An 11,959-nucleotide genomic window follows, 5' to 3' on the forward strand; every position below is an offset into this window, starting at 1 on the left:
ATACAATCTTTTGTATTCATAATTGGTTGAAAAGAATTAAAATCACCCATCAAAATTTATGAAATCTATCTCTACCTAGCTCTGTTGCTGCCACTATGTAATACAGATATCAAAGTCAGATTACCACATTTTTACTTGATACATAAAAATAGGATAGGGATTAGTATATTAAGTGACAGAGTAGAACACAAAAAGATTCTTTGAGTAGGAAAAGGTAAAATGCATTAGGGATAAACGTAAAACATTTAAAAGTAGGAGTTGGAGTTGTAACTCAGTGGTAAAATGCATGCTTAGCTTAGCATGCACAAGGCTTGGGTTTAAGTCCCAAATGACAGATAAATTACATAAACTATTTCACTGGAATTATGAACATATGTATCCTTAATTTTATTAATAATACACACATATATATACATCCATATTTCTTTGGCATTCTAAACATATATTCATAGGCATTACTTGTTAGTACAATCTGTAGAAAAAGAAAGATTGGCAAGAAATAGCAGTGGATATGGTTGCTTTAAATGTCATACAGATTTTGTTATTTTCATAGGATTTTGATAATTAAGACGAGACAGGTAGGCTGTGCTATTTTTTCTCTTGCCATACTTGACTATATATGATTTAATTTTCATACACCTCAGGGTTAGAAAGATGTTTCCATACTAGACCATGTCCTCTAGAGTAAAGTGAGGGAGTTCCATGAGAGGAGAGTGAGAAAAGTTGGCACCATGTCTCATAGGAAGAGCTTGAAATATTTGGTGTTGAGAACATAGATAGTTTTCACAGAAACTTGAGTGTCACTGGATTTGTTTCATGGTGCAAGAGATATATTGAAGATATATTTTTCACTAGAAGCCGGGGTGCATTAGATGTTCTACTTTGAAAACATGACATGCTATAGAAGACTGTGTGTCATTGAGAACTGCTCTGTACTTTTCACAGAGTATGTGGTAACCAAGGAAACTTCTAGAGCCTCATTCTGGCAGACAGTATACTCACAGCTCAGATTTTACTTCTGTAATCTCATATCACACCTATTGCTGTCATGTGGGCAGACGGATGAGTCAAAGCCTAGTGTCCTAACTTGTTCCACTCAGGGCACCCTCACCTATTCCATGCAGCCATCATTGGGTTTTGGGACTCCCTAAGGCATTGATTTTTAGTATACTGATGAATTTTCTAAATTGCAGTTTAAAATGTTAAAACTAGTAGAACCTTGAGAGAAAGCTATAAATCAAAACTTCTTCCTCTCTACCAGGGAAATCTGTTTTCAACCATCAAAATAAAAACAAACAAACAAGCAAACCAAATCTAACAGAAAATAAGAACACAAAATATTATCCTTGTTCTTGGATGCTTCATCTTCCTTTGTGTTTCGATGTATTTGATTCTCTTCAAATCAGTATCTCAACTGTATGATGGTATTCTTTCACTATATAATGCTAATGCTTTCTTGAGGTTGCTGATAGAAATTTAAGAGTAGCCAAGAACACAGTGCCTGACACATTGTAAGCAATGAGTGAGTTCCAGATGCTGTAGCTAGCATCTTCCTCCTCCTCACTACCTCCTTACCACATTATTGTAAGTGCTCACTGAATGTGTTTGTTTTTCTCAATCAAGCAGAGATTTTATCTTCTTTGTGTTTTTGTCCCCATTGTCCAACAGTCTCCATCATAAAGTTAGTAATTTTATTATTGAATAATTGAGACTATCTTGATTAATAAATGACAACATCAGCTGTGGGTGCTCTGCAAGCCACATCATTGTCATCTTTCATGCTTTAAAAATAATGAAATCCAGCTACAGTTCCCTCAAGAGTCTGTCTGGGCTAGATCATAGTCAGAGCTTGGAGATCAGGAACTGGAGCCTCAGAAGGATTTTTTTTATCTCCCATCATGCATACTTTGCTTTGCAGAGTGTATGCTAAAATGCTGTGGTTCAGTCTGGCTTGAAGTGGGCATAATTAGAGGGGTGTGGACCCAGGGGACTCAGAGGGGAGATTTTAGAGACAGTTGAGTCAGAGAAATGTAGCTTTTAAAGTTTTATTCACATCATTACATTATGTTTGTACATTTGGAATTTGTTGTTTTTGCTCTTAAAACATGGAATATTAACAATAACCAGAGATGATGCCTATACTTATTTTTATTTACTTACTATTGTGTTTTAGACAGAATTTCATTATATAACATTGGCTGGCCTGGAACTCACTGTGTAGAACAGGCTGACCTTGAACACTGAGGTTTGCTTTCCTCTGCCTCCCAAGTGCTAGGATTAAAGACATATACCACCATGCCCAGCAAAGTGATTTATTTTTAAAAGAGAATATAGGACTGGAGAGGTGGCTCAGTTGTTTCTTAATCTATTGCTCTTGGAGAGGACCTAAATTCAGTTGTACCACATGGTTTACAGTTACCTGTAACTACAGTTCCAGGGTATCTGGCACCCTCTTCTGACCTGTTGCTACCAGCACTAATATGATACATATACATACATGTAGGCAAACACTCATGCACATAAAATAAAAATAAAAAAATCTTTTAAAAGGAAAGAGAACATAATGTTCATTATAAATGTAAAGAGTTACCAAATCAGACAGCTTAGTAGGGGAGTGCACTGTGATCTTGACCCTCTATTTCTAAATATTACCAGAAAGGGTATTTTCAGTGCATGCTAAGTCATAACTGCATTGCAAAACAATTATTTCTGGTATACAGAAGATTTGAAAGAGTAAGAATTTTGATACTTTAGTTGATTCTAAGGATTGCCGTTCAACAAAAGCTAAGGCTCTATTTTAGAAGTGTTTTATTTATCCCTTGCTGACAATATAAAGTGTAAAGATTACAGAATATATGTCCAGGTCATTTTCCCATCCATCATACTTACTTAATGGAGGGCAGCATGCACCTAGTTAACTTAAAAATTGAATATCTGATGGCTCAATTAAAATTCAATTAGCTATCTAAATTTGTCCAAATTATAATACAGATAAAAAAGTTTTTGGAAGAGACAAAAGGAGCAGACAGAGATTTTAAATATAAAAGGAATTAATTTCTAGAGACTTGAGTTTTTGTAAAAGAGAACCATTGGAGCTTGGTCAAACAACAAAAAGGGGACCCCCTCTGGTTCTGAGAGAATGGGGGAAAAATCCAAGTATGATAGTCTAAGTATCAGTTAATAAAGATTCAGATTTCCTCATTTCTATTAATAATAAATAGTTAAGCTGTAACAAAGATAATTGTGTAAAAGAGACCCTTCAATAATGATTCTATAGAGAACTCAAATCAAGCTTACTTTGTGTTGCTTTCTACACTGCATTAGAAAGTTTGTGTGTTTCTAATGTCTTACATAAGAACACTTTTATGAATTTTGATATTCTAAATTACCAATTTCTGATATGTTTTGTTATAATATAGAATATAGTGGTTTTAGAATAGCAAAAACTTAGATATAAGCTTTTTTTTTTCCAGACAGGGTTTCTCTGTGTAACAGCTCTGGCTGACCTTGAACTAGCTCTTGTATAACAGGCTGGCCTTGAACTCACAAAGATCCATCTGTCTCTGCCTCTTTAGTGCTGGGATTAAAAGCAGGCACCATCACGCCCTACTTAGATATGAGCTTTTAAACATAAATATCAGTAGAGTTTTAACTAATCCCTGTAAATCCAGAATTTGAGGTGACTTGGCTTTAATATTTTCTACATGTCTAAACTGTTCACCAAAGAAAATGCTTCAAGAATAATTTTGAAGTCCAACTCTCATTTTTGCGTTTTTTCAGATTTTTTTGCAAAAAGTATTATGCATGCATTTTCAACTAGCCCTTTGCATTATTTCTAATATTGTGAACCCAGTGCCAGAAAGCAGACTGATTTTTGATGGTTTAGATACCTATTTTCTTGGAGTTTATGATTAACACATTAACAACTTATAACATGTAGTTAATCTAGTATGAATTATAGTATGTGGCTTTAAAGTAACAAAAACAAAACAAAGTGAGTACCATTAATAAGGTTGTTTTCCTTCATCAGTCCATGTTACTAAAATTTTTTTACATAGTGAACCACCTAAGACTTCTGCTAACAATTATTTTCAATGCAATCAAGTTTCAGAAAATCGTAAAGATAATTTTCTTGGTCAATATCCTGTTAATAAAGTATTGTTTGACTTTCTCAAAATATCTGTGAGTTTAACAATATTTCTGTATGCCCTGACAGTAAAATCTGTTACCTGAATATATTCCATATTTGAACAGCAGATCTATGTGCTGAATCAGCATCATGTTCAAATTCACAAGCTGAAGATTTTTTATATTGATCGACTCTTTGACTTTAGAGGCATCAAATCATCAAGTATGAGTGAACACAGGGCATAGTACTTTTAAAATCTTACTACTAATTTTATGTCATTAGTTCTTTTCTAATATTTTATTTAATTAAGGAAAAATCTGTCTTTTCTATTGACATTAGTCAAGGAAAACCCATACCCAAAGAAAACATACTTAACCTAGATGTTTCTAAGTACACATTCCTCACTAAATCTCAGGCAACTATTTTAGTTACTGTTGCTAACACCTGTATGTCATCTCTTTGTATACATGTCTAATTTATTAGTTTCTTGTAGATTGTCAGCAGCCTGCTGCCTCCGTACCGCCACAGTGCTCACAACTAGCTGGGAGGCAAGACTACCCAACTGTCAGGTAAATTCTCAGGTCCTTCCTTTCCCCACCAGCTGCATGTCAGCTCCCCTTCCCAAGGCCATAGCTACCTATGCATCTTTATGTTATTGCATGTTTTTTCATGAATTGACTACATGACTATACCCTTGTTACTTGAAGTCCATATTACCTATGAGCATGCACAGGAGTTAGTGCTATGTCATCAACCACTAGCTGGTAGAATAAAGACTGCTTCATTTCCTCCTTGTGAGCAAATATGCGGGTTATTCCAGTACTTCATTGCCTCCAATCTCAAACCTGTAATTGTTAAGCTTTTATCTTTTTGTCCTTCAAATATACATCTCAGACAAACACACAGTGAAAATGTATGCAATTATATATGAAAAATATCTAATGTCCATTCTAGGACACTTTATAAAAGGATTTCCATTTTCTGTGTACTTAGTCCCATTGTTAAAACTGAACTGAAAAGATAAAGAATGCTATTTGTGATAGTACATACCTATAACCCAAAGACTTTGTAGGCTGTGTTAAAAGGTTTAGTTTGAGATCAGCATAAGTTATATATTGAATTCAGTGCCAGCTTGTGATACAGAATAACTGTCTCCAAAATCTATAAAAGAAAGGAAGGGGAAAAAGGAGGGGAAAGGGGAGAGAAAAATTCAAATCTGAATTCCAAAAAAAATAATATGCGGTGATTAATTTTCCTTTCTCTGAAATGAAGTGTTTTAAAGTCATGTTTGTAGACAGACACTGAATTTGAGAGTTTACTGACAATTCATATTCCAGTTTAAAGTACTCCAAGACAGTTACTAGTTACCTCCATCCTGAGTGACTCCCCACAGCCCAGCAGCATCTCATCATAACCTCCTCATCTCCATAGTGTCCTTCATCCTCACTTCTGTTGTACTAAACTTTTGAATCTGAAGTCTATTTATTTATTTTAGAGCCTGCTTATTAATATACATAATGTATCTTGTGTTCTCCTACCAGAAGGCTTGTATGTATCAAGCAAGGACCAGCCCAAACATAGGTCCATGTGTGTGTCTGAGATAAGCAGCTGTCAGTAGCAGACATGCATGGTCATACCTTAGGGTAATTGGGTAATGACCAATCCAAAGCTAGTATGTGATGTGGTTTATTGCCTAGGTAAGTGTAACATTGCCCCCACTATTGTGGATTGAACGTAGGGTCTCACATATGCTATGCGAAGGGCTCTACTGCTGAGCTGCATTACCAGCCCCCAAAGTACATTGTTAAGTAGTAACTAGACAGTGTCTTCTAATTAATCTCTCTTAGAGAACACTGATCATACATTTATCTCAGAAATGTTCTGCATTTTTTTAGATTTATTTAGTTTATTTTATGTGTGAATGTTTTCCTTGCATGTATGTATGTGCACCACATACATGTTTGGTGTTTGGAGAGAAGGTGGCATTGGGTCTCCTGGAAGTAGAGTTACAGATTGCTGTGAATCACTATGTGGGTGCTGGGTATTGAGCCCAGGTCCTCTGCAAGAATAACATGGTCTTAATTATTGAACCATCTCTCCAGCTCTTCATGATAAACAACAGTTTACTAATGTATTGATGACATTTATAACAATAGCCAATTTTGTATAATTTCAATTATGTAAGTAACTGAATATTAGTATAAATATTAGTATAAATGTTCAAGTTGATCTGAGAGGGATTCTATTGTATAGTAATTGGGAACATGGGGTCTGAGCCTATTATAGTGTACACTCTTCAAAGCAACCTCCTTTATTTGGGGCTCCAGGGTAGTGTCAACACAGTACAGATGCTCCATAAATGTTGACTACATGAGTGAGTGGATGAGCTTTAGAGTCAAACTTTTGGCTTGTAATCCTATCTCTTACAAGCTTGCATGTGTAATTTGAAAAGCTGTTTCTGTTGCTATATATTTTCTTTACTTATGAGGTAAGGATGAAAACAGACATTGGGAAAAGTTAGTGATAAAGGGCCTGGCATGTCTGTCCAGTCTGCTGTTAGAATTCACACTTCTATACACTACCATCCCTGACCAAAATCTTATTTGTTTTGTGACCAATTCAGTTAGCTTGAGAAGAGTTGGAATATTATCGCTTTAATAATTTCTGTGAGACAGGAATGCAAATATATTCATTCTCTTCTGAGGTTACTGAATGTTGGTGCTTCTTGTCTGTGGGGGTGATTTATGGAAAGAAAAGCAATGTAGTGAATTGCAGACGTTCCTAGTTTCTATTCAAATAGATGTAGCATGTCTAGAGCAGACTTCTCTTTCTCACTATAGTACACACAGAGAAATGATTACTATATAGAGATTTGGAAGGATACCCCCCGCCCCTTCAGAGTGACTTCTGGTACAAGAGGATATGAGTCAGTCCCGCACTGCGATCTTACTCTTTCTGGGCAGAAAAGGCGACACACAACCAACATTAGAACTCATACTGATTTCTTCATGTTTGTTGGTTTGATTCCCCACAGGCTAAGCAGTTATTGTACTCTTCTAAATGGGAAAAATCAGGGTTAGGCAGACAGAACAACTGAGCCAAGTGATTTAACATGCATCCCTGTCCACCATGGAGCATAGCTGCACCTCAGATAAGGAATCAGTCATATTCCTGTAGTTGACAGAACAAAGAAAGCTTGTTTAAGTCACCTATGCTGGCTCAGTTTCTTTGAATTAAAAAGTGGATATTCAGTGAAACTTGGGAAAAATTTCTAAGGAATGTTGAGTGATTTCTAATCAGGTATTCTCTTTGTTTCTCAATTTGAAAAACAAAGTTTTATTTTTTACTTCTCTCCAGTTTATGTGTATATATATATACTCATATAACTGTAACCTTTTTTTAAGTTCTGGGGGGTCAAATTCAGGGCTGGGCACATGTTCTACTCATGTAACATTTAAGGTATATGATTTCTTTATGATTTCTTAATAAAGTGTTCTACACTGAAAATGTAGAACTTTTCCATATATAGTTTCTTTGTTTTGTTTTGAGAAATAGTCTTGCTATGTTGTCTAGGTTTATCCTGAATTCCATGAACTCCTGGGCTTCAAGTGATCCTCTTGTCCCAGCTTCCCAAAGAGCTTTAATTGCAGGTTTATGCCACCATGCCCAACATCTATATACTTTGTGTTTTGGTATTAATTAAAGTTTTTATTTGGAGTCTCATCCACAATCTATATAAGTCATGAAAATGGAAAACACCTCAAAATAATATTTAAATATAAGGTAAGAACACAGTATGTTATGTTTCAATAAATATAATTCAATTTTTGAACTAGTTGCAGGCTGATTCTATTCTAAGTTATTAAAAATGATATCTGTAATGATGCAATGGGGAATGATGTTATAGCCTTGGACATAACATTTAAATATATAAAAATGTGCAATATTTATCATGTCTTCACATCTACTAAGTTGTGTTTACCTTGAAAAAATGAAGAAAAATAATAACCTTTTTGAATATATGCCAAACTTCCTGAAGATATGTCCAATTTAATACCTTAAAAGTCTTAGTAATGTGTTGTTGGGCTTTCTGTTACCATGTTCTTCCAGTGAAAAGTTATTTATGGTAAAGGTTGAATAACAAGTGGTCTTCTAAAGATATTTAGCCATCAAAATGGAAACTGAATTCATGGTATTCCCTAAGTAATAATATGTCAAATGTTTATGTTAAAATATTTTAACTTTTCAGTTAATCATGTTTTCTATAGGTTAGTGTGTGTGTGTGTGTGTATATATGTTAGTAACACATGATGCTACTACATTTTATGCAAGCTTAAAATACTGATACTAGCTTTCACTTTACAACAAATTTGAAATAGGAATAAAGTCATCATGAATGACACATCAAGATGTTGGGCCAACTGAACTATAACCCCTGCTTGGGCTTTGTTATTCTTTGCTAGCCATGCAAAAACCATTCTAGGAAGAAGAGTACTGTATCCTACAAGGTCTTCCTACATAACATGATTACCATAATACTACTTGCTATAACTTATGCTGTACTTCAAGGTTAATTTCATAGAAAGAAATTATTTCTAACTTACAAAAGACCACAAGGTCTGAGGAAAGTCTCTCTGATTTATTTTTAATCTGTTATTTCCTTAACCATTGACTACTGGGAAGCTTAAGGATAACCTTACCAGCATTGACTTTTTTCCTTATATCATTAACTGATTAACCATACACTACCTTCTTGGATCTTGTTCCACCATTTTGTATTTGCTGCATTTGATACACATGGGCTAGAGCTTTGGCTTAATCACAGACTGCTTTCCTAAACTGTATGAAGTTTTGTGTTCCTTCCCAAGAATCATCAAAAAGAAAAAAAAATAGGAAAAATTGTAGTGATATATTATTTGTATTTTTGATAAATAAATTTTGCCTGAAGACCAGAGGCAAAGCTAAAGCCACTAGAGGTCAGGCAATGGTGACCTGCACCTTTAATCCCAGGATTTGGGAGACAGTCAGATGGATCTCTGTGAGTTCAAGGTCACCCTGGGCTACACAAGATCACTGCAGAAACAAATCCAGGTGGTGGTGGCCTACTCCTTTAATCCCAGTATTAGGGAGTCATACACCCTTAATTCCAGCACTAAAAGGAATATCAAATGAGAGAGAGAGAGGGGCTTTGTCTCTTTCGTCTGTGGTCACCCAGCCTTGGTAGAGGTAAGATTTCTTTAGTGGTTGGCTGCTTTGTTTTTCTGGTTTTCGCTTTGAACCCCAATTTCAGTCTCTGGATTTTTATTATTTGTGCTATACAAACTAATTTGTACCATTGGTCATCATAATCAGTATAGGACATCAGTTTCCTTTTAAACTAAATTTACATTGGTTCAAAGAGTTCAGGAAGGAAGTAACTTCTCACTAAATATTTCCTAATTTTGATTTTATATGAATGTTCAACAGATACATCTGATTGACAATTTCAATATCAAAGCTTCAAAATATTTGTTTAATCCAATTTTTAATTAATCCATCAATAATATTGTTTTTAAAATTATTTAATCAAATAAATAATAAACTTTGAATAGTTATGAACAACACTCCCAATAGAAATGAGTTATGATACTAAAATTCATAATATATGGGGAAGTAGAACTTGTTTTCTAATTTTAAAAAATCCCCATGTTGCCCTCTCTCTGTTGATAGTTACATTTTAAAAAATATCCACCCAAATGTATTTTGTAGTTTTACCCTTGGGAACCTAATGGTTTTACTACTTTATTCTTCAAGATTATTCAACAAGACATTAAGGAGTCTGAGATCAGGTTCATTACAGCTGGAGGCTCTCAGAGATGGCCTATCGGTTGAAGACCCCATCGTTCACTTAACAAATGTAAAATGTCATAAAAGTCATCGTTTTTTTTTTTTTCAGACCACCAAACCAAAGTTGAAGAACCCTAGGAACAACTTAAGCTTCACAATCAAATTGATTGTCTTTTGGAGTCTCTATAGTTAACTCTAGATACTTATAAATGTTAGTATTTAGTATCTTTGTCCATTGGCTAGCACCATCTGAACCACAGAAAGCACATCGCAAATACAGACTCCAGAGTCCGTTACTGGCCCTGGCCCTACTAACTCAGTGTCTCCTTTACCAAGATCTTTGGGTGACTTGTACCTACAATGAAGTTAGAAAGGGACTGATCTAGTGACACTTTATTGCCACCTAGAGATCTTGTAGTTGGAGACTGCAAAAATTGAATACGTGAGTTGGGGGTCAAGTTCATGTATCAGTTCCTAAAGTTTCTCTTTGCATTTTTACTTTTCTCTCTTTTCTTTTTTTTTCATGCTTTGCTTTAAAACATGAATTTTTCTTGGCATGCTTTGAATTTAAACAATTTTCTTCACAAAATTTTTGTTCATGTGTTTAAATATATAGTGCAGTAATTTGTCTGACCACCATAGTACATGTGGTTGTTTACCAGTATGTTTTTGCTAACTGCCTTCTTTCTCATTTTCAGTCTGGACATTGCCCTCCCTGAGGAGCAGCCACATTCCAGCTCACAGTGTGCTCCTCTCCATTGTCTCACCAAGCCTCCTTATCCCTAGTCTTCATCTCTGGGCTGAAGGGTTTATAGCCACACTGAGGACACTGCCCGCGATCTAGCAGGTGTCTTCTTGGAGATTAGATGTACATATGTATTACAATCCATCATTTTTGAAGAGGAGAGAGAGTTCAGAAGAATAAAATGATGCATTGAACCTCATGTGATTAGACAATTTATGACTTCTCTGAGTCATAGATGACCTGCAATCAAATGGCAACAGTTCTCTTGAAATTTGTAAGAAATATGTATCTCAGACAGCTGGCTTTACCTCCATAGCATAAAAGAGATCCAAGACAGTGTAAAATAAATATATTGTAAAAAATCATCTTTCCCTATCTTTCAGAGTCGGCCATAGAAATTGATTTCAATATTTTTCATTGATACTTTATATTTTATTTGCTATATGGTTTTGTTTATAAAGATAACTTTTGTAAGCAGAATTCCTTTGTTTTTAAATAATCATAGTTCGCTTGGTTTAATTTAGTTTAAAATCTGGAACTGGCAGATTACGATCCTTCTTGCAAAGAATTACAAATGAGGTGCATTAGAATGTTGACAATAACTGTTTTGCTGCTACATGAATATTAGAAAGTAACTACATGTTATTTTCTAATTCATACTCCATTAATGGCTTTTTTAAAACTAGAGTTCTTCACTGGACATTTATTAACAAAATCTACGGAAAGAGGCAAAGATATGATTCATTGGTTTAATCAAGTTTTGTTGGTATCTTTAATTTTTGAAAATTGTAGTTGAGTAGATATATTGGTGCTGCTCCTGTGTGATTGTGTGTATGTATGTGTGTATGGTCGTGTTAAAGAAGGGCAAATTGCTTGGAGGAAAGAAACGGTGTGTTTATTTAATAACCACAAAATTTTTAAACTTTTTCCAAATTTAGGGTCTTACTGTGGGTTTCCCACTAAAAGGGATCACAATAAATGAAAAAAATATATACATAAATAGCTGTAAGGTAGCCTTTGGTTGTTAATTTATGCAGAAAGTATATGTTTTTGTTATTTGTTTCTTTCACAATGAATCTTTTTTGCCAAAAAAAAAATATAATGAACCTTAGCTTATTGTCTACTTTTGACAAACACTCAGGTGCCTACAGTCATATTATATTGAGATAAGACATGTTCCTATTTAATTTACAGATTCTGCTAAGTAACTTTTATGACTTTATTTAATGCAATAGAATTTCATAGAAAAATTTAATTTT

At 34.6% G+C, this 11,959-nt stretch overlaps 1 protein-coding gene across 7 annotated transcripts in view; it reads left to right on the top strand.

Moving 5' to 3' along the window:
- Bicd1 (BICD cargo adaptor 1) overlaps positions 1-11,415 on the top strand; it is a 152,037-nt gene extending 140,622 nt beyond the window's left edge. For 2 of the 7 annotated variants that reach the window (XM_005364633.3, XM_026787895.1), the window contains exons 9-10: positions 4,623-4,698; positions 10,654-11,415. In XM_005364633.3, the coding sequence (XP_005364690.1) occupies positions 4,623-4,698; positions 10,654-10,741 (164 nt within the window). In that variant the 3' untranslated portion in view covers positions 10,742-11,415. Of the gene's footprint in view, positions 1-4,612; positions 4,699-10,653 lie in introns of those variants that run through there. The other 5 variants (XM_026787894.1, XM_026787897.1, XM_026787896.1 and 2 more) reach the window with 4 other exon arrangements.
- The last annotated feature ends 544 nt before the right edge of the window (positions 11,416-11,959 follow it).

Source organism: Microtus ochrogaster (genome assembly GCF_000317375.1).
Source record: "Microtus ochrogaster isolate Prairie Vole_2 chromosome 14 unlocalized genomic scaffold, MicOch1.0 chr14_random_2, whole genome shotgun sequence".
NCBI classification, from domain to species: Eukaryota; Metazoa; Chordata; class Mammalia; order Rodentia; family Cricetidae; genus Microtus; species Microtus ochrogaster.